The sequence below is a fragment of the Sciurus carolinensis genome, chromosome 11 (assembly GCF_902686445.1).
Source record: "Sciurus carolinensis chromosome 11, mSciCar1.2, whole genome shotgun sequence".
In the NCBI taxonomy this organism is placed as follows: Eukaryota; Metazoa; Chordata; class Mammalia; order Rodentia; family Sciuridae; genus Sciurus; species Sciurus carolinensis.
The window spans coordinates 26530601-26553534 of NC_062223.1; the positions used below are offsets into that span (position 1 = coordinate 26530601).

The window sequence follows — 22934 nt, forward strand, 5'->3', positions numbered from 1 at the left end:
CAGTCACATTGTGGAAAGTATTGAAAAATGACTAATAGAGTCTGAAGACTCTGGTCTATGGCAGTTGCCTATTTGTATACATGAGTGATTGGTCATCACCTTCTCATTCTTCATCATTTTATACTTCCTTGATTAAGATGCTCCTTCACTAATGAACAAAGAATCAGAAACTTTAATGATTCAGAAGGATGAAAACCCTAGAAAGATATCCCCAACCCTGAGGACCTTGATAGAAAAGAGAAATCCCTACTCCTTTCCTGAGTGATCCAGTGGAAAGGACTTGGGTGTGGTGACAGATGTTGTGTGTAACATCCTAGAGCAAACATCTGGTGTTTGCCTGAACTTAACCCCCTGAAGCATGAATTTTCTGTAAATGAAATAAGGATATAAATCCTACAGGGTTCGCTGGGCAGTGAGTCTTGTATAAATGCTCCCCTTTCTTTATTTCACTTATTTACTATTTCAACATTCAGAGGTAGGCATTATTGTTTTCATGAAATTCTCTTCTAATGACCATTAGGTAATTAAAAAGAAAAACCTTAACATTTAGTGCAGTTTTATGTGTTGTCTGTCACTTGGTACTTTCTCACAGATACTTCATTTTGAAAAAGAAGAAATTGAATCATAAAAAAACAAATCAATTTAAAGAAAGTGTTGAGGAGTAGCCATGCTTTAAAACTTTTGCTTATTTTACATATCATTTCTTCTTGTAGGAATGAGGGTCTCCAACTCAGAGATGACTTGCTGGTCACCCCTACCTCCTCCTGTGACCATGGCAGAAATGCATAATACAGCTACAGTCCTCCTCTCCTCATTATGGGGCTGAAGTAAAGAATGCTTCCCAATGATTCACTTAGGGAAGTCACTAGCAAATCATCAAAGCTGTCTTTGGAGATTAAAATCTATTATTCTTTTTTAAAACCATATATGGATGATTTTATTCATCTTTATAGAAGCTCTAATAATTCAAAGGTACTGAATACTGTATCTTTAGTTCTGACTGATGTCTAGCTCCTATTCTCAATAAATGTTCAAATTTGTGTTTGGATGACAAATAGTTGGTGACTCTAAAACTATAAACTAATCTGAAGCCAATCTTTATCATAATTACAAACTTCAAAAATTGTAGTATGTTTGCCCTTTTTGTAGAAATCATGCATAACCAAAGCTTCATAACTGAATTTGTCCTTTTGGGGTTCTCACAGAATCCTACTGTACAGAAAATAGTATTTGCTGTATTTTTGTTGGTCTACATGGCAACTATTGGGGGTAACATGTTAATTGTAGTGACCATTGTTTGTAGTCCTGCACTGCTGGGCTCCCCGATGCACTTCTTCTTGGCATGCTTATCATTCCTGGAGGCCTGTTTCTCCTCTGCTATCACACCAAAAATGATTGTGGATTCACTGTATAAGAGGAAAACCATCTCTTACACAGGATGCATGATTCAACTTTTTGCTGAACACATCTTTGGTGGAGCAGAGATGATTATCCTCACAGCAATGGCCTATGACCGCTATGTGGCCATTTGCAAGCCCTTGCACTACTCTTCCATCATGAACTGGAGGCTCTGTGGCATTCTGATGGGGGTGGCCTGGATAGGGGGCTTCTTGCATTCCATTATACTGGTCCTTTTCACTTGCCAGCTGCCCTTTTGTGGCCCTAATGTCATCGATCATTTTATGTGTGACTTGTACCCATTACTGGAGCTGGCCTGCACTGATACTCACATCCTAGGTCTTTTGATGGTTGCTACTAGTGGATTTATGTGCATTATAATCTTCTGCTTGTTGCTTGTTTCCTATGGTGTCATCTTGTTCTCCCTGAGGACACACAGTGCTAGAGGGAGGAGGAAAGCTCTGTCCACCTGTGGGTCTCACATTGCTGTTGTGGTTTTGTTCTTTGTACCATGCATATTTATAAATGCACGGCCTCCTTCTGTCTTTCCTTTTGACAAAGTGGTGGAAATGTTTTATACAATCCTCACTCCCTTGCTCAATCCTTTGATTTATACATTTAGAAATAAGGAAGTGAAAAATGCTATAGGAAAAATGTGGAAGAGATGGGCATTAGTTTCTGATGAAAAATAAAATATTAGATTAAAAAATAGTATAAAGAGCAAAGTAATCAAAAAGGTCCTAGATAAAACTTTATGCTCAGTACTAAGAGGTAATACACTTCTGTAGAACAAAAGTATTTGGACTGTCAAAGATGATGTTTTTATTTTTATAGCAGGTGTCTAGTTTGAGGTGAAACATCAGTATCCAGATATGTTAATTAAAGATAGTTGGCTTTTAGACTTACCTGGAAGTTAATAAAAAAAATAGAATGGAGAGAGACATTGCTTGTCAGAATGTATGAAAATAACTTTATGATTTCCAAAAACATGAGGAGGCAAAACAAACATATTTTTGATATGAGGATCAGGAAGTTTACTCAAATTATTTGAAGTGAAAATAATATTTCTTTAGGATGGTGAGCTCAGTGATTCTGAATAAATACAACGTGAATTCAGAAAGAGCACAGAGAAGAGCAACATCAGAACTTCTCCTGTAGGAGTTCTGCATCACATGACTCCATCATTTAAGCTGGGACCATTACCATTTTGACAGAATTGGTGTAGCCTCATGAATTTCCTGATAGATAAGCCCTGAGTGGCCCAGTGCTGCCTATTATGTGTTCCACCAGGCTCAGGAGGAGAAGAGGAGGCAGATTCCATGAGGGAGTCAACCATGAGTATGTCCTATTCCAGCACAATCAAGGGAGATTCTTGAGATGCTGCATTGCCAACAAAACCAGGACCAGTTGCAGATGTGAAGAGTTGATTCCTCTCCAGCATCAAAGAAGGAATAAAGCTAGAGGCACCAGAGAGTAAAAGGAAGTCTCAGAAGATTATATCTCAATTTACTCAGTGATTTGAAATTTTGTGATTTTGTGCTGGCAATTGAAAATAACTCTATTAGCAATTATCAATAAAGAGATCATTCAAATTTAGACACTTCTTATTTGTCCTTCCTATTGTTAAGGTGACTAATATCAGGTTGCCATATGGCTGTTGGAATAAATAGATTTACAAAAAACATTTAAATTTTCTCCTAGCCTATCAACACTAATAAAATACCTATTGAATATCATGGGCAAAAATACTGAACTTTTCTGTCATTTTCTTATTGATCCAGGTAAGGCCCAAAGTAGAAGAGTGCATATATTAGTTTTCTTCCAGAACAGACATGACCAAATATAGATTAAATTTTGTTGTTTTTTGGGGTAAGCACTCGAGGTATTAAGATTTGGTCTGAAACACCAATTGGACAAAGTGTGGGGATGGTAACAGACCAGGTGTGTCACAAAACTTTAGGCATGCAAATGTACCTGTCCTTCACTGTTCCCTTTCTTCTCCATCAGCTGTCCATTCTCATAACAGGGGTGGCTTCATGTCCTGTCCTTTCTCACAGTTCTCTTCATTAAATAGTTCAGTAGTTTTAAGATGCAGCTTGAGAAACAAGGAACTGATATCATTGGGTCAATCAATTTATGGACCTGTGAATCTAATATTTGAAACAGCATAAAAGAAAACATTTTTCAGGACAGATTGGTGAGGCCACCAGATTTATTTCTGATCCATCATATACAAACATATTTTATCATTTTTACTCCCAAACTCTTATTATAATTTTAGATAATGATATACATTAGTAAATAAGATATAATATTCAGTCAAGAAATAAATGCCAAAACACATCTAACCAACATTTTTTTTTTGTTTTTACAAGTCTGCTTACCAGAATTTTACAGAATCCTGATACAATAGTTGTTTTTACCTTTTATCTTCTATGTTGATTTTTGCACAGTCATGGTGACAACTCATTTCAATGTATTTATCTTTGGCATTAAAACTGTTTTGTTAATGTAAGTTTGGCTTGTGTCAGTAATATAGTTAGAAAAGCCAAAGTCAAAATAAACTATGGGAATTAGTGCACTTTGATATCTGACATGTTTATGGAGAGCTGGTTTATAACTTAATTGATTCAGGAATTTTATTTGCCATATAATAAATCATATAAAAATGATCATTCTGCTGCAAATCTTGCAATGGTTCTTCCTCCCAACTGTTGTCTATCCTACCATGAATTGGCTCATTTTTGGACTGTGGGTTTTTCCTTATCTAAACCCCTGCTATTCTTCCTTTCTTTCTGTTGCTCAAAATGGCATTTTTACTTTTGACACTGACTTCTTCCACCTCTCTCTAACCTTTCTGCCTTTCTCACTGTAATATTTTAAATACACATATCCAATGCTGGTCTTTTGGGTGGAGGTCAAGAGGGCAGAGTAGGACCTGGTAGCACTCTCAGCTCCTCCAGTATTCAAACATGAATCAGCTGGAGAGCATGTATTCAGGAAGGTGGGTGACTGAGAGAATGAAGTGAGGTTCAGTATTGGACAGTGAGATACTTGGAGATAGTCAGAGGTTCTGGTTATTAGAACAGAGGGAGAAAGTATACACTGCACCAATCCAGTCCTGGCAGATCTGGAGCTGGGCAGGGGAGAGTCCTGACAAAAGGGGGAAGGGAAGGAAATGAGGTAAAGAACAATATTGGTATAGAAACATCTGTGCAACAGATATATGTCTGAGCTCAGCTGATGTGAGAGCTGCATAGCAGGCACGTGTGTGAGAAGTGTTCTGAGTTTCAGCACTTACAAATGAAGAACTTCTGTGGGGAGCCATCTTGTGGGGTCAGGCCTGAGCTTGATGCTTTGGAAAACATAAACTCCCTGCATCTTAATTTTCCCTGGAGATTACAGAAAATATTGCTCTGCTGTCCCAGTCAGCATCTACCTTGTGGCACAGTATGGCCCTGAGCAAATGAATGCCACTTAAGCAAAATGTTGTGATTTGGATATGAGGTGTCCACGCCCAAAGCTTCTTTACTGATGCAGGGATGATAACTGGTTGGATTGTGAGAGCTGAAACAATCAGTAGATCCTAGACTGAATGATTGCCTGGTAAGTGTAGGAAGGTGGGGTAGACCTATAGGATTTGGGTAACTGGGCGTATTCCCTGGAAGACTGCATCTTCCCTGGAGTCCTTCCATGCTGCTCTCTGCTTCCTTGCTGCCATGAGGGGAGCACCTTTCTTCTGCTAGGCCCTTCCCCCCATGATGTGCTCCCTCACTTGGGCCCAGAGCAGTATCATTGGCCATCTATGGACTGAGCCCTCCAGACCTGTCAGCACCAAATAAACTTTTTTCCCCCTAAATTGTTCTTCTCAGGTATTTTGGTCACAGTGACATGAAAGCTGACTAAAACACAAGTCTTCTGAGTAATATATACAGTGAGATGGCTGAAAGCCAAAGGTCACCAAAATCTACCTACCAGTTGGCAGCTGGAACAGATCCTAGGCTACCCTTGGACAAAGTCCTCTATCATGTGGACAAGTTGTGCTTGTCCTGGGCAACTGAGGATTATGTGATGGGGGTAGGGCATGGGTTTCACAGAGCTGCCACTTATGCAATAGAGGGATCTACTGAGCTCAATGAGCTACTGAAATTACTTCAGTTGTACCAGAGGTAGGCAGGCTGTGAGGGCTTTGTGAATGAACTGTGGAACCTGGGTGTCTCACAATTTTTGCAGCAGAATGCTGGTCTAGATGTGGTAAAAAGTAAATAGTTTTCCATCTCAGTGCTGATCTGGTTGACTTGGTCACCACCTCCACACTCACATGCATTCAAAAGCTATGCTTTTGTAGCTTTTGTAGCTTGAACATTTGTCATGCCTGGATTCCTGGTGTGTTCCAAAACCATAAATTCTCAAAGAGATCTCACCATCTTTAATACCCTGACAAGATTTTAGCCTGTGTTGTTTGTTCTTTTATTTCTCTTGTATTGTGTTTATATTGTTTTGTTTTGTTTCCCCTTGTTATGTCTTCACATATTTAAGTCATTTTAGATATTTTTAAAAACTCATTAATTGGATGTTTTCCATCTTCTGTGTTTTATCTCATTTTAATTCCCTTCCCTTCCCTCATTTTTTTTCTCTTAAAATTTGTTCTTCTTTCTCTCCTTCCTCCTTCTTATGTTCCTTCCAATGTTCTCTATATGTTAATATTGATTTTACTGTCCTTAATTCCTAGTTGTTCTGCCTATTGTACATTATTACTCTCCCTTTCTTTACTTTGGTTTTGAAGATGTAGAGATCATTTTCAAGTTTTATTAAAAGTAGGTGTTCTGATTTGAATATGAAGTATCCCACAATAGCTAATGTGTGAGATGTTCAAGAATGTTTAGGGGTGAAATGATTGGGATATGAGATCCCCAAACCAATCAGCAAACTAATCCTCTGATATGAATTAACTAGGTGACTACTGTAGTCAGGAAGGGTGTCAGTGCAATAAGTAGGTCCCTGGTAGCATGATTTTGGTGATCATATTTTGTCTCTGGTGAGTAGTGTTCTTTCTTTTTGCTGGTTACCATGTAGGGAGCTGAATTCCTATACCACACACTTCCACAATGTCTTGTGCTTCACCTTAGGCCCAGAGCTCTGGAGTAGACTGACCACAGACTCAACCTCAGAAAACCTGAGACAAAATAAGGTCGGTTTCCTCATATACATTGTTCTTATCAGGCCTTTTGGTCACAGCGACAGAGCTAACTAAAGTGGAAATAGGGTTGTTGCTGTGACTAACCCGACTAAGTGGTTCAGAAGAATTTGGGCACTCCTCATGGGGTCTGAGGTGTTATGTCCCAGTTTCAGTCTTAATGTTCTCCTTCCTTATAATAAACAGACCTGTCATAACTTCTGTTCAAATGAGTTTAGTGATAAAAATTAATCTGCAGAAATTGTTATTTTAGTTTTAAGGTCAAAGACTCTTAAAATCAATTTCTGAGATTAAAAATTATGTTCTAATTGACATAATTCTTTCCCTAAATATACATACATTTATAAATAAGAACTTTTTGCTGCCACAGTCTCATAACACCATGTGCTGTCATATGCTGCCTTGTTGCAGAACTCAGCTCTTACATTTTATAAGTGCACTGACATCTTGTTCTAATTCTCCTAGTAGACACTATCTTCCATCCTCTCACCAGAGTGTCCTATTTTGTACATGATGAGAAATGAACCCTTTTTCAAATAGAAATCACAGAGAAATTAAAAGAAAAGGGGGAAACTATTAAATTTGGGGGTATTTAGTCATTTCATAAACCCTTGAGCAATTGTAAAACCCACACAAAATTGTGTCTTAGCAAATTGTGCTAATGGAAAATTCCCAAGCCCTCAGGGGAACTAAAAGGAATTCTATAGGTTCATGAGCTCTTAGGGAATCCTTCTTAAATTGTGATTGGAAATCAAGGAGCAAAGTATGGCTTTCTCACTTGTTCTTTTCCTTTGACCACATTGAAGGCAGCATTAGTGATGAAGAGGGAACATTCCCTATCCTGACCGCCTGGGATACTCTACCTCTCTCTCCCTTAGATGTGGAAGGAAGACTTGAAAACCACCTTCACAGTTTGGTCACCACTGAATAGGCATTTTTCCATAGAGAAGAGGAGACAGCTGTCACTAGAATTTTCAAGGAACTTATAAGTGGTGAGATTTATAATTCACAGTTCTGCATGGAGGATTTCAAGTTGTAATGTTATGATTAAACCTGGGTGTTTGTTCAGGGCACCAAGTTTAATGCAGAACCTAGGCCCCTCCAAAAATGTATATTTGTGTTAATTACTCAGCCTTTCTGACTCATACTCCTTTTCCTTCTTCATGAGCATTTCCAACCTCAAAAAAAGTGAAAGTAATTGATGTAATACATGTGGAGCCCATGGGACAGTACTCAATACATAAGTGCCCAGTAAGCAACAATAGCTGTTCTATAAGACTCAAATCTTTGTTTGAAGTGGGTGTGCTGGTTAGAACTTATTCCTTCAATTCTAATAAAATTAGACCTATATTTAGATTTCTATCAACTTAAAATAAACCAAATATACTAGAAATGCTGCATATTTTTGAACTGGCTTTCAAAGAGCATTTTATTTGTTCATTCAACATATATGCTCATTTATCATTTTAACCTCTAACACTCTCCCTGTCCTAATGTTTTAGATTACGAAGTGGAATTTTTGAGGTTACATAAAGCATACCATTGTGGGGAGACGGTAAATGCATGTGCTGGTTCATCTTTACACTGTTGGGAGAAATTTTACATTTACTATTTCTACACTACACACTAAACACTGCCACAGGGAAGGACATTAAAGGTAAGAAAGAGTGACTAAATTCTTAGAGTACAATCTTCTGATTTAGCAGTGTCCTCTTGATTTTCCTCGAGTTCATTTGATGTCAGATTCATGCCTCAGAACTTCTCAGGAGAACTGTGGACACTGAAGTTCTGAACTGCTTTACTGCTGGTTGTGTGCTAGTTGTAGAGGTGTGGTCTGTCCCTTGGAAAGAGATAACAGAAATGACACAGGTTCATGCATCGATTAGGGTGGACAAAGACAGAAATGAAGGGTTTTTTTTGTTTTTTTTTTTTGCTTATATTTTTTGATTTTTCAAATTCTGCTAAGAGTACAAAGGTTGAGAAAATTAGGGAACTCAGCACAGCAACACTGAAGAGAGGAAACAGGTACAGATTGGAAGAAAACATATTTCCCAGACAGTCAAGAAAAGGAACATGCTGAGATATCTAGACAAGAAAAAACTTTCATGGGTGAATAATAACTTGGAATCAAAAATATGGTGAATTGTGAAATTAAAATATGCAGTTACAAATACAATGTTAGTTTATTCTTTTAACTTTATAACAGCAATATTTGTTTAGAGAATTGGCTGCAAATGTGAATGATATGCATGCATATGCATATTGAATGTTTATGAAATTTATTGCTTGAATATAGTTGCAACAAACTACCTATAATACTGGTTTTAATTTTAAATGTCATATGTACTTTGAAGTTGAAACAGAAAACCTATTATTTGCAGAACAATTGGTGCTAGAATTAGTTTTGATTTTGAATAGTCGGGCCCAGGGAGGCAAACTTCCCAAGGTCACTACCCCAGGAGATGGCCACAGATCTGGCTGTGAGGGAGCCCTTAGCAATCCTACCTGCAGCCCCAGCACATTTCAGGGCATGGCTATCAAGAAATAAAAGACTCTGGAATATTCCAGAAAATTTAAGGACACGGTAAACCATCACCCATGAGAGAATGTGAGTTTACAATTGACACAACCAGGTGAGTAAAAAGGAAAGAGCTCCATCTGTGGTGCGGTCATTTATGGAAAGCTACTTATGTAAACATTTTCATACAAGATTCTATGTTAGTTGTCGGGGTTTCGGCCGGACCCCTGGCCCTAGGTGTGGCAAGGCTAAGATGGCGCCTGGCAGGCTGCCAGAGCAGTTAACTTTTGCATAAACAACTGACATTATTTTGAGGAAGTTCCAGGGATTGGCTGAGCTCCCTGATGGACAGTGCAGGTCCACTGTATGCCTGCCTTTGCTGCCTGTATCTGTGGATGCTCTCCCCTCGTGCAAAAAATGCTGATTGGTTACAGTACTGTAGATATTGGAGTGTAAGTTCCTCAAAGAGAAGAACAAAGAAAGAACTGAGAGGATGGGGGTGCGCGCAATAAAAAGGCTGAAAAGAACCAGGTGTCGTGTCTCTCTGCGGGCGAGGAGCGCGACAAGTGGCGCCGAAACCCGGGACCCAAAGAACAATAATTTTTCACAGACAAGGGTAAGTTAAGTGGTAAGTAATAAAGTAATAAAGTAATAAAGTAAGTAAGGCTATAAGCCCGGTAACGGAAAGGTACATAAGGCTAGAAAACCCGGTAACAGAGAAAAATTAATAGGCTTTAAGACCGGTAACAGAGAAAAATTAATAGGCTTTAAGCCCGGAAACAGAGAAAAATTAATAGGCTTTAAGCCCGGTAACAGAGAAAAATTAATAGGCTTTAAGCCCGGTAACAGAGAAAAATTAATAGGCTTTAAGCCCGGTAACAGAGAGAGGTTAATAGGCTGAAAGCCCGGTAAAAGTTCACAGAAGGCAAACTCGTTGCCCGGTAAAATTAGTTAGTTTCAATTTATGAAGTGGTACCAAATTGTGTGTGTGGTGTGTTATTTTTGTGTTTGTTGTGTGGCTTGTTTGTGTGCTTGGAGCTCTTAGTGCTGTAAGATTTAATCATAGGAACAGAACTGTCTAAGACTGGAATGCAACAGCCTCTTAGGGAGTTACTAAAAAGTCATGGAATGCCACTAACGTTCCTTGATACCATAGAGAAGGTCTCTCCGTGGTTTTTAAAGGAGGGGCTATTAATTATTCCACAGTGGGAACATAATATAGTAGCCATAGTCCCCACAAGTATTGGGAGATAATTGTTTCATGATTTTCTGCATTCAAACCTAATCTGATTTCTCAACCAGGTAAAAAAAGGGTTAAAAAGTCCTGGGTGATCCTCCCTCCCCTCTGCCTGGCCTTGTCAAAGCCTGCAATGGAATGTAAACAGCAGCAGTCTCAGCGGGAAAAGGGGGAGGGTAACCTGAAGAAAAGAAAAAAAAAGGTGTCCGTTTTAAACTTAACTAACTTATTTTCTAGGATTCTTCGTTTGTTTTGTTTTTCTTTAATGCTGTATTTTTGAGCTCATAATTTTGACCCTGCATACCTAGGTTAATGATTTTTTTTTTCTTTTTGATCAGTTCTATTTTTTATTCAACTGAAGTTTTTGAACATCTGTTTCATTGCAATGAACATTTACCTATAAAGTTTCAAGGCCTTTGATTTTATGTTATGTGTTATGTCGTGCTGTCTAATGTCATGTTTTGTCAAAACTGAGCGCTCTTAAAATTAAAATTTAAAAATGGATCCAAATACTTTTATTCACGTGATTTAAAAGGTTCAATTTAAATTGGGTAAACTAATAAAAGTAAAATATCTTTAAAAATAACTTGCAAGTCTCTAGGTGGTTAAGCTAATAAAATATTGATGTTAATAATATGTCTAATATCAATTGCTTCTAGGACTTTTCTTCAACAGGAAGGAGGCAGCAAATCCTGTTCAGGACACTTGTCTGATATCTTGGTTTTTATAAAATAAATAAATTGGAGTTAACATGTATGGGATTACTCAAATGTGTTTGTAGAGACGTCTGGTTAATTTACAAAGTTAAAATACTAATTGTTAAATAACATCAAGTACTTTTAACTCCTTAAATTACATGGGGTATCATACTTAAACCTTATTGGTGTTTTCATAGGTTGATAAATAAAAGGGTTTAAACTTGCTTTGTGTCATCACTAAACTAAAAACAAGGTTACTAAGAGTTATGTCCTAACAAGTGAAATTCTATATATAAAGGGTCCCAAAAGTTTCAACTGTGTTTCAATTAAGAGTACTATAAACAACAAAATATTTAATCTTATTAAAATAGAGTGATTTATCTAAATTCAAAAATTTCATAAGAGTTGTTTCAGAATGTGAACAAAAAGGGGTCAACAAATAAAAAAGAAAAAATAAAAGGTTCTGGGTTTAAAATGTATTTAATAAAAAGAAAAAGAAAATGTTTCTGGATAAGAAAGTCTGTGTGTAATAAAGGACAAGTTTCTACAAGTCTATGTGTAACTAAGTTGGTTGTATGTATGTAAATCAGCTAAAGCTATTTAAGGTTTTTCCTAAGGTGAAATACTAATGTTCTGATATAAGCCAAAGTTTAATCTATATGGTAAAATGACATGGTAAAATAACAAAGTTTTCTTAAAAACACCAATTCATTCTTAACTTTGTGTCTCTTAAGTTTTATTCTTTAAAACAATTGTCTTAAAAATAGGGGTTTATACAATTATGGTTAAGCAACTGTTAAAGATTGTACTACGTTATAAAGTCTAAATTTTTCTTTAAAAACTAAAATTGGTAAGAACCAATCCCTCACTAAAATTAAAATAACTCTAACCACAGATGTACCTTATAACCCACAAAAACAAAGTATTGTTGAACATACACATCTCACCCTCAAAAATACTCTTTATAAACAAAAAGGGGGAATAGAGGAGACCTTCAGGTCCCCTAAAGATAAACTTTCTCTTTGTCTCTTTGTTTGGGGTTTTTTTAACTCTGGGTAATAAGGGTAACTCGGTGCTTTACTGGAGCTGCGGCTCAGTTTGTGTGTTTCCACGGAATAAACTAACTTACAACCTCTTTTTAGTCTCTTAGGAGGAACAGTTCAACTATGTAACAAAACAACTGCTTCTCTCAAGTGTACTTCAGATTTGTGCTATCTCTCAATGTTAAAATGCTTCTAGGTTCCTGCTGGCAGACTTAATGTGTGTTCCTACCTTCCTACCAGTCCCAGTCTCTGTTACAGATGCAGAATTGCCAGTGTTACTATCAAGAAACAGGAGAGAATTTGGCATCACAGCGACTATGGTCACTGCAATAGTGGTTTCTGCAACAGCAGCACTAGCAACTGCCATACCTACAACAACAACAGTCAATCACTTGGCCGAAAATACAGCTGCAGCCTTACAGACTAAAGAAACTCTAAACCAACATTTAAGAACAGGCTTACTCCTGGTGAATCAAAGAGTGGACTTACTACAAGAACAAGTGGGCATATTACAAGAACTTTTGGGACTGGGATGTGTTTACTCTTTAAGAGCTGTTTGTGTTACCCCCATTGTATATGATAATTCCAGCACCGCAGCTGGGTTATCTAAAAAATTGTCAGCCTATCTTACTTCTACTTGGTCGTCTCAATTTGATAATCTTACCTCACGACTTAGGGCTAAAATTGTCAAAGTTAATTCTACTAGGGTACAAATTGCTTCTATGTCTGAGCTGGCTAAATGGTTTTCTTCTGCTTTCAATTTTGTAAACAGTGGGCAAGCCTTGGCACTTTGGGGTTTTTACTCCTCTTTGGTATCTTTTTCCTCACCCGCCTGGTTGTACAACTACGAGCCACCCAACAAATGGACCAGATTATTTTTCATCAGGCCATGACTGCCCTAGAGGCCGGCAGTTCCCCACAAGTATGGCTCTCGATGCTGGACCGGTAGTCAAAGACGGGTAAGGGAGGAGGTGACACCGTACCGACCTAAGACAGGAGCTGTAGCATGCTCTACAGTTATCCGATGACGGGTAAGGACGGTGGTTGACCACTCCGCCTAAGACAGGCACGGTCCCGAGCTTTCCTTTTCTTTTTAAAAGAGAAAAGGGGGAACTGTCGGGGTTTCGGCCGGACCCCTGGCCCTAGGTGTGGCAAGGCTAAGATGGCGCCTGGCAGGCTGCCAGAGCAGTTAACTTTTGCATAAACAACTGACATTATTTTGAGGAAGTTCCAGGGATTGGCTGAGCTCCCTGATGGACAGTGCAGGTCCACTGTATGCCTGCCTTTGCTGCCTGTATCTGTGGATGCTCTCCCCTCGTGCAAAAAATGCTGATTGGTTACAGTACTGTAGATATTGGAGTGTAAGTTCCTCAAAGAGAAGAACAAAGAAAGAACTGAGAGGATGGGGGTGCGCGCAATAAAAAGGCTGAAAAGAACCAGGTGTCGTGTCTCTCTGCGGGCGGGGAGCGCGACAGTTAGTCACTTAGTTCTTCTTCTATAAATGAATTTTCCTTAAACCTCGTATTCTTTTTCTGAACTGAACTGTGTGTACATGATGGATAATCTGGCATAGTATATTTAATGTGTGATCCATTTAAATATTTTTATAATACTAACCAGATTTACTTTGCAATTTAATAGTCTAATATTTTGTAGACTTCCATCTTGATTATAAAGTTGTATGATACATTGATGCAAATAAGCTGAGTTGTTCAGAATTTTCTACCTGATTTTCTCAACATGTTTTAAAAATGTCAAATCCTCATATTTTAATGTTTTATTGATCATGCCATGGTGTGTGAATTTGCAACAGACTGGTTTACATTAAATGTTAGTGTACTATTGAGCACTTACATCTCTCTCCACTTCACTATTGTTCATGACCCAGTACCACCTTCCACTGTAAATCTTCCCTATCTTGCTTCACTTCTTAAGCACATTTTTAGGGTTGAGATTGCTAGTATAAAGCACAAACATTTTTATAAATACAACATTTTTACTAATATGTCTTCTAAAAGAATTAGTTTCATTGAAATTTTAAGAGTTATAATTTAAAATAACACGATTATAAAAAGATAAATTGAGGAATAATTCAATTTCATTCTCACATTGTATATGAAGAAACTACTTAAAATAATACTGATATCATTATTTTATGACACCTTTTTGACATACTAATTAAAACAAATTCTTATAGGTCAGGCAGCTTGACAAGTGTTAATTCTTTTATAGCTAAACATTGGAAGCATGATATATTGTTTAATGACACAGTATTAACCAGGTTAGCTGGGATTCTAGTTTGTGATGGCAGACACAATGATTTTCAAATTTATTAGAGTAAGTTTAGATTAACAGAACATTTGCCAAGATAGTAATATTATAATTTTAGATGAAAAAAGAATATTTGTGAAGAATATGAAATCATAGTGGATACATTACTCTTAACTAAACATATTATGATATGTAATTATTTTTTCTACTGCTGTTCATTATCTGTTCTAGGATTCAATGCAGGATATTTGTTGCATTTGATACAATTGCCTTTCCAAAGATTTAAAATCATAAACCATGAGCACAGTATATACTCTATTGTCAATGTTTTGACTTTTAATTTTGGAAATCCCTTTATTTGATAAAAGTAGGAGTTGTTTTGTTTTTAGTTGAAAGTGTAAAAAATTTAAATACTATTGATCTTAGAACATTGTAAGAAGGAAGTGGAGAGGAAAATCTTATTTAATTATTAGTTGAACCTAGGGTCGTATTTTTAAGACTCCCACTCAATTTGGTTTTCCTGATACAATGAGTCTGTCAAAACAGGAGTAAATGCATGTGGGTCTGAGAACACAATCATGCTTTTAGGGGTCACCAGGGACATTTAAGCTATCATATATTTAAAAACATATTTTTTGCTAAATCTGAAAATGTGTAAGACATTTTCATGTACGTTTGAAGATGAGCAATACAGTCATCAGCCTTGGTTGTGGCAAGGCAAGAATTAAAGTAAGCATGCTGTCATTTCTGCTCTGGCTCAGGGGCAGTGGCAGCTTGTTCTCACCACACATCACCTTCCCCTGTGCTATTGACTGCATCGAGGTTTCTACCTGAGGACCTAATCTGATACTCACAGGAGTCCTAGTGATAGACATTCTAACTGAAGCCAGATGCAGAACTGTAACATGAGGCTTACAGAATTTTAAGAATTTCAAGCACCCTGATCCACACCACAGAAGTAGTGTAAGGTCCTGAATTTGCACCCAGCCTTGCATAAGTCTAAAGCCAGATTTCTCACTGGTTTCACTTAATTATTTTCCCTTGCTGAGGCCTATAGTAAGCTGACCAGAACTGGATCATTGGATCCTCTCTCTTTTATAATAAATAATTATTTTCTGAGAGGTAGTGAGAGGCTATTGATTATTATTGTACAGACGTTGGTTAGGAATGGTCCTGAGAACACAGTGGAAATGGTCATTTTAAAGTAAGCAGAAGGGTTGATAGTAAAGGGAATATTGCATGTTTATAAATTTTATTAACATTTAAAATTGTTTCTGTTAACTGAAGCATTCATAAGCAAGCTTATTTTCTAATTCTCACAAAAATACTACTATTATTTTATTATATTTTAAACAAACATATATATATATAGATAGATATATTTATGCATATAATGTTATTCACACAAATTTGTTCTATTTGCCTGATACATTACAGGAGTTTGTACAGGTGAGGATTAATCAGTTTTTGAATCTGTGTCTTATTAGTTAGATGTAAAGGGGGGCAGTTTTGGTTCATCGATAACTCCCAGAAAAGACGCTCCGCAGATACAGGTCTCACACGAGGAACTTTTATTCAAGCGGACAAAACGTGTCCGCTCGGGGGAAAGGGGAAAGGGAAAGAGAGAGAAGAAGATGGCGCACGGTTCTTTGTATTGGAATTTCGTGGGCTGGGAGGAACCAATCATGGAGGAGAATTATTACAGACTGACTGATGGACCAATGACATATTGGAACGTAATGTGGGAGGCAGGAAGGTTACGTCTACGTAAGCCGGAAATTCCTGTAACAGGAAAGGCGGGCTTAACAGCAGATTGACAGGTGTGTTGGGATGGAAAAAGGTGGCTTTATACCTAACATTCCCCCATTTCCCTTTTTATAAAAAAAATAAAATTTTTTGGGTACATGGATGAAGGTCAGTCTTCTGTAATTACTTCCTGCTGGGGTGTGGATGTAGAGCTGGTATCATTGTGACAGGGAGAACTGGAGACTTGATAGTTTCTCTGGAGGCACATCTGCAGCCAGGCTCCAATCCTGGAGGCACATCTGCAGCCAGGCTCCAATTTTTGCGAGATCCTGATATTTCTGCAATACAGGTTGATTAATTGACATGGAAGTAAAAGACAGGGGGTGGAAGAACTGAGAAGTTGTTCCCATAACAAGGCCTAGCAAAGGCTGGAGTGAATAGGCCTTCATTTGGGAGTTTCAACATTGTCTAGGTCATCAGGAATGTGAACACATTTAGTACTAGCAAACATAGATTAAGCCTATTTGTGTCTGTAGGCCTTAAACTGACTAAAAACAGAAATTCTGACTCTAGCAGTTTCTCTTGATAGTTACTATTATTTTTAAATGCTCAAGAATGGCTATACTTTGGTTTGTAACTGATTTGCTAGGTGTTTAAGATCAAACTGGTCAAAGTGACCTGTTCCTGTCTGTTAAAGAGTCAGCTGAGTTTCCACAGGGGTCACTCATAGAGAACTTAAGAGCAGTTTCTTAGCTCCATTAGTGCAATTGGTTAGGCAGGGTCTTTTCGATGACGTGACTTTCCTTGAAAGCGCCAGGGATGTCTCCCTTTTTCCATGACCCTCCTCTGCAGCAGATGCACTGAGTCACTTTTTCTCTAGCAGTCTCATCAATCTCCTTGCTCAGGAGGTTGTGTGACCCAGAGTTGCAAAGCTCTTTGGAGAAGTCCTCTTGTTTCCTGGGTTCAGGCTGACTTTGAGGGCAAGACCCAAATATGGAGTTTTTCTTGGCCTCTGTATTTAATTTCTATCTTTAAGTTTGATCTGAACCATCAAGCAAGTCAGTCTCACAAGTCATAAAGTAAGAGTACTGGGCTTTAGCTTTAATGTCTACAACTTTACAGTTATTTACCCCCTTTTATCTAATTGGGGTTTACATTATCTGTCCTATAGCTGATGGCTTACTATTCCAAGTTAATTTACGGTGTTCACTCTTGAAGCAGTACTTCTGAAAAATATTGATCAGGCAACAATTAGAGTTTACAAGGAAAATACAAAATAGAATTACCAACAGTAAAACATTCAGTTTGTGCAATAGCTATCTTGAATTTTGGCTGAGTCCCATTTTTGCTACTGCATATTACACTCTTTCTTAAATGTCATTTTACATATACCCTATTGATGACAGGTTCTATAACAGAATATTAAATGATAGGGTTACCATTACAGACAAGTTTAATTTGGAGAACAGCAGTTTGATAAATTTCCTGCTTTAAAAACTTGCATACCTGGAAAATATGAACACATTTAATATACAAAGAATAATGTTTTTAAGTATGTTACTCCATGGAATAACCTTATAAATTAATTAGATGTCTCTAACAAACACATTTGAGTAATCCCATACATGTTGACTCCAATTCACTCATCTTATTGTAGAAAAACCAAGATATTAGACAAGTGTACCAATAGTATTTGATGTCTCTTTTCTGTTGAAGAAAATTCCTAGAAAAATTGATGTTAGACATTTTATAACTATTAATATTTTATTAGTTTGACCACTTAGAGACTTGTGAGTTAATTTTAAGGACATTTTACTTTTTTTAGTATACCCAATTTAAATTGAACCTCATTAAATCACGTGAATTAAAAATATTTGGATCCATTTTTAAAAATTTAATTTTTATGCGTGCTTATATTTAACACAAAAGTAAAGGCCTTGTAATATTTATCTCCATTGCAATGTAGCAGATGTTCAAAGATATCTCGAGTTGGATAAAAAGAACTGATCAAAAATCATTAACCTAGGTCTGTAGGATCAAAATTGTGAGCTCAAAAATGCAGCATTTAAGAAAAACAAAGTCCTGGAAGAAAAATGATAATGGTTATTAATTAAAGCATGAGAAAATGAGAAGGAAAGTAAAGGCAAAAGGGAGAAAAGAATTCTGAGTTGTAGCCCAGGAGAAATTTAAAATGGACACTTTTTTTCCTTGGGTTTGAAACTGGTCTCCTACTGAGCCTTTCTTCATTTACATTTCAATGTAACCCTTGACTGAGATCTGAATCTGAAAGGGGCTAATATGTTCTAGCAGAAACTTGATGCTTAGGACCTTTTAATTTCTTGAGTCTGTAGGGAGAGCTAAGATAAGAAAGAAAAGATTTGAAAATAAGGAATTAGCCAAGAGAATGTGTTCAGATTTTACTCCCTCCATGTCAGCCTCCTCCAGTAAAGGAGTTAGAATGTGTGTACGAGACCGCATGGTTGGGGAACTTGGAAGGCTGAATGGAGGAGCAGAAGGAGAAACAGAATGAGGTGAACTCGGAAGGGAAAGAAGGGTTAATAGGTGGGGGAGAAGCCAAGAGAGGTTTAGCAAGAAAGAAAGGAAAAACAAGAAGGGGAAAAGTTCCTTTCCATTCACCAGGTTGCCCACATATGTATTTAATTATAACTAGCATAATTAGGCATACAATTATACCTAGTAAAAAACTAGAATTTAGGGTGTCATAAATAGACCATTCTGACTTACTATCTAAAGGACAATTTAGCTCTGATTCAGGGAATAGGTGAAGGGGTTTGAGATGATTTAATAAGCATCTCAGGGGCGAGTTTGCTGGGCTGGATGTCCCGAATCCCATGGTAAGCCGAGACCCACCTGGGTAGTGGATTTGGCGTCCCAGAATCCACAGTACCAGGCAACGAGAGGTTAAAAACAATGATTAGGTCGTCACCCGAAATCACTGTTTAACCGGGCAAAAAGCCGAGAGAGAGTTTGAAGACCTGGCCAGGGTTTCGGGAGGGAGCCACGAGAGGAGGGGGAGAAAAGCCGCAGAGCAGCGAGAGGGACTAGCAGTGGCAGAAGTGAGTAAACTTCAAACCCGAGAAAGAATCACAGCACCATAAAATTGAGACATCCACCCAACAACTAAGACCAATTATGAGGACCAAGGAGGTACCCTCACACCTCGGCGGTTGAGTGGCAGGAGCCATGAGGGGTGAAGCCGCAGGGCGGCGAGAGATGAAGCCACTGGGCCGGCAGCAAAAGGCTGCGAGCCGGCGGAAGGAGCTGGGGATTGGCCGCTTTATAATAAGGAGGGGGCTGCAGCGGACTGCAGGTGGAGGTGTGGGTAGCCAAGATGTGTTTAAATGGTCAGGGGCCTGCCTAAGGGGAACTCACCAATTTTGGAGTCCGGTGTTGTATGCAGAAAACTGGGCATCCAGGTAAATGGAAGGTGAGCCTGAATCTGCGGGCGCAGGAGAAATCTGATGGGGTTCCGCTTGCTTATTTAGCGGAAAAAAACACCCATCCCGGGTTTCGGCACCAGATGTTAGTTAGATGTAAAGGGGGGCAGTTTTGGTTCATCGATAACTCCCAGAAAAGACGCTCCGCAGATACAGGTCTCACACGAGGAACTTTTATTCAAGCGGACAAAACGTGTCCGCTCGGGGGAAAGGGGAAAGGGAAAGAGAGAGAAGAAGATGGCGCACGGTTCTTTGTATTGGAATTTCGCGGGCTGGGAGGAACCAATCACGGAGGAGAATTATTACAGACTGACTGATGGACCAATGACATATTGGAACGTAATGTGGGAGGCAGGAAGGTTACGTCTACGTAAGCCGGAAATTCCTGTAACGGGAAAGGCGGGCTTAACAGCAGACTGACAGGTGTGTTGGGATGGAAAAAGGTGGCTTTATACCTAATATGTCTACCTCTGGGAATGTGACATCAAGTGTCTAGTTAATCACTAACCTGGTGTGGTGTGCAGTCTCTGTAATCCCAACAGCTTGGTGGTGGAAGCGGGAGGATGGCAAGTTCAACAACCTCAGGAACATAGTGAGGTCATAAGCAAATTAGTGAGACTTTGTTCCTAAATAAACAATGAAAAATGGGCTGGGGTGTGGCTAACTGGGTAAGCATCCCTGGGTTCAATCACTGCATCCAATGAAACAAAACAAAACAAAACAAAACAAAACAAAACAAAACAAACAAACAAAAATAAAAAAAACAGAGTTCAGACAATTATCTGCATGACCAATGGAAATGCTTTGTGTGGCTAAGGCAGCTGGCTTGTAATGTAAATATTTGATAACCACAGATGGTAAGAGCAAATTATCATAAACAACACTTTCACATTTTCAAATTTGACACTCATCATAAGCCTGGAAAATGACCAGGTAAGCAACATATGGCAACTCCGCTTTAAAAGAAAGTCAGATAAAGGTAATATGCATTTTGTAGAGTTATACTTGACCAGACTGGGCTTACTGTATAAAAAATTAGAAAATGATCAATAAGGTCTGACGACTCTGATTGATATTCTACACCTGTTTCTCCTTCTCACCTATGTGGTTGATGCCAATTGTCATGTGGAGGTGATTGAGCTACCACCTTCTGGTTCCTCATCATTTGCTCTTTCCTTTACTGAGATGCCACCTTCACAGAAGTAAGAGAGGTCTTAATGTTTCAGGTGGACAGACTCCAGAAAGGTCATGCTTGCTCTTAAATTCCTGGAAAGAAAAATCCCTACCTCTTTTCTTGTTGATCCAGTGGAAAGGGCCTGATATGGGGATGAATGTTCTGTGTAAGGTCCCTGATCCTTCATTATTTGCTTATTTAAACTCAATATCTTAAAGCGTGTGTTTCCTATCAGTAAAATAGAATTAATAAGACCTGGACTATACCCTAGACACTGGGATTATTTGTGTGAGTTCTCTCCTTGCCTTATTTCACTTAGTAATTAGTACAACATTTGGAGCTAGGCTTTATTTTGTTCATGGATTTCCATTCTCATTTTCAAAGATGAGAAAAAAAAAGACCTCTACATTCAATGAGGTATTAAGTGTGTGACTAGTCACAATTTTATAGGTCTTTTTCTTTTATAAAGAAGGAATTAATCCATGAAAAGGCAAATCCAGTATAGACTGTAAAGAAATTTGAGGAATAGATAGTATTTTAAGTGCCTCCTAAAATGAATGATGTTTCTTCTTCTATTTATAGGTATGAGAGTCTCCAGATCACAGATGGCTTTCTAGTCACCCCTTCCTTTTTCATGACAATGACAAGCAGGACTAATAAAATAACTGTCCTCATTTTCTTAAATGAATGAGTCTTCAGAATGCCTCCCAAAGTTTTATTTAGGGAAGACACTAGTAAATTCTCAAAGGTGTATTTGAGTTAGAAACCGTTAATCATCACTACCACATGAAGATGCTTGCATTTCCCTATATAGAATCTCTAGCAAATTTAAGGTACAGAATCAATTATCTCCAAATCAATGTTGCCTGATCTCCAACATCTCTCCTCAACAAATGTCTGAACTGGTGTTTTCAATGACAAAGGAAGCAATAAAGGTAAATGTGCACTGAAATGTTGATGATGATAAAATAGTAATCTGATATGAAGCAAATCTTCCTTTATCATAATTGCAAATTTCAATTGGGCAATTTCAGTAAATGTTGATTTTTCACCATTCCCTTGAAAATGACACAAAACCAAAGCTTCATAACTGAATTTGTTCTTTTGGGGTTTTCACAAAATCCTACTGTACAGAAAATAGTATTTGTTGTGTTTCTGATGGTCTACATTGCAACTATTGTAGGCAACATGCTGATTGTAGTGACCATCCTCTGTAGTCCTGCACTGCTGGGCTCCCCCATGTACTTCTTCTTGGCATTCTTATCCTTTCTGGAGTCTGTTTTCTCCTCCGTTATCACACCAAAAATGATTGTGGATACCTTACATAAGAGGAAAACCATCTCTTATACAGGATGCATGATTCAACTTTTCGCTGGACACTTCCTTGGTGGAACAGAGATGATTATCCTCACAGCCATGACCTATGACCGCTATGTGGCCATTTGCAAGCCCTTGCACTACTCTTCCATCATGAACTGGAGGCTCTGTGGCATTATGGTGGGGGTGGCCTGGACAGGGGGCTTCTTGCATTCCATTATACTGGTCCTCTTTACTTCCCAGCTGTCCTTTTGTGGCCCTAATGTCATCGATCATTTCTTATTTTGACTTGTACCCATTACTGGAGCTGGCCTGCACTGACACTCACATCCTAGGTCTTTTGATGGTTGCTACTAGTGGGTTTATGTGCATTATAATCTTCTGTTTGTTGCTTGTTTCCTATGGTGTCATCTTGTTCTCCCTGAGGACACACAGTGCTAGAGGGAGGAGGAAAGCTCTGTCCACCTGTGGGTCTCACATTGCTGTTGTGGTTTTGTTCTTTGTACCATGCATATTTATAAATGCATGGCCTCCTTCTGTCTTTCCTTTTGACAAAGTGGTGGAAATGTTTTATACCATCCTCACTCCCTTGCTCAATCCTTTGATTTATACATTTAGAAATAAGGAAGTGAAAAATGCTATAAGAAAAATGTGGAAGAGATAAGGATGAGTTTTTGATGAAAAATAAGACAGTAAATTTAAAAAATTGTATAAAGAGCAAAGTAATCAAAATGGCCCTAGAAAAAATTTTATGAGATGCTCAGTACCTATTAAGAGGTAATACATGTCTATGGAAGAAAAGGCAGGTGTCTAGTCTGAGTTGGCAAGTCAGTATCCATATGTTAATTATATGCTTGAATACAAACATTTCATCATT

General features: G+C 38.1%; 1 protein-coding gene and 1 pseudogene across 1 annotated transcript; both read left to right on the forward strand.

Moving 5' to 3' along the window:
- Positions 1-1151: 1151 nt before the first annotated feature.
- Positions 1152-2090, forward strand: LOC124959758 (olfactory receptor 4C15-like). The gene has a single exon (XM_047518123.1). It carries the CDS (start codon positions 1155-1157, stop codon positions 2088-2090), a length of 936 nt encoding a protein of 311 aa, XP_047374079.1. The 5' UTR covers positions 1152-1154.
- A 19715-nt stretch (positions 2091-21805) lies between these two features.
- Positions 21806-22721, forward strand: LOC124959303 (olfactory receptor 4C15-like; annotated as a pseudogene).
- The last annotated feature ends 213 nt before the right edge of the window (positions 22722-22934 follow it).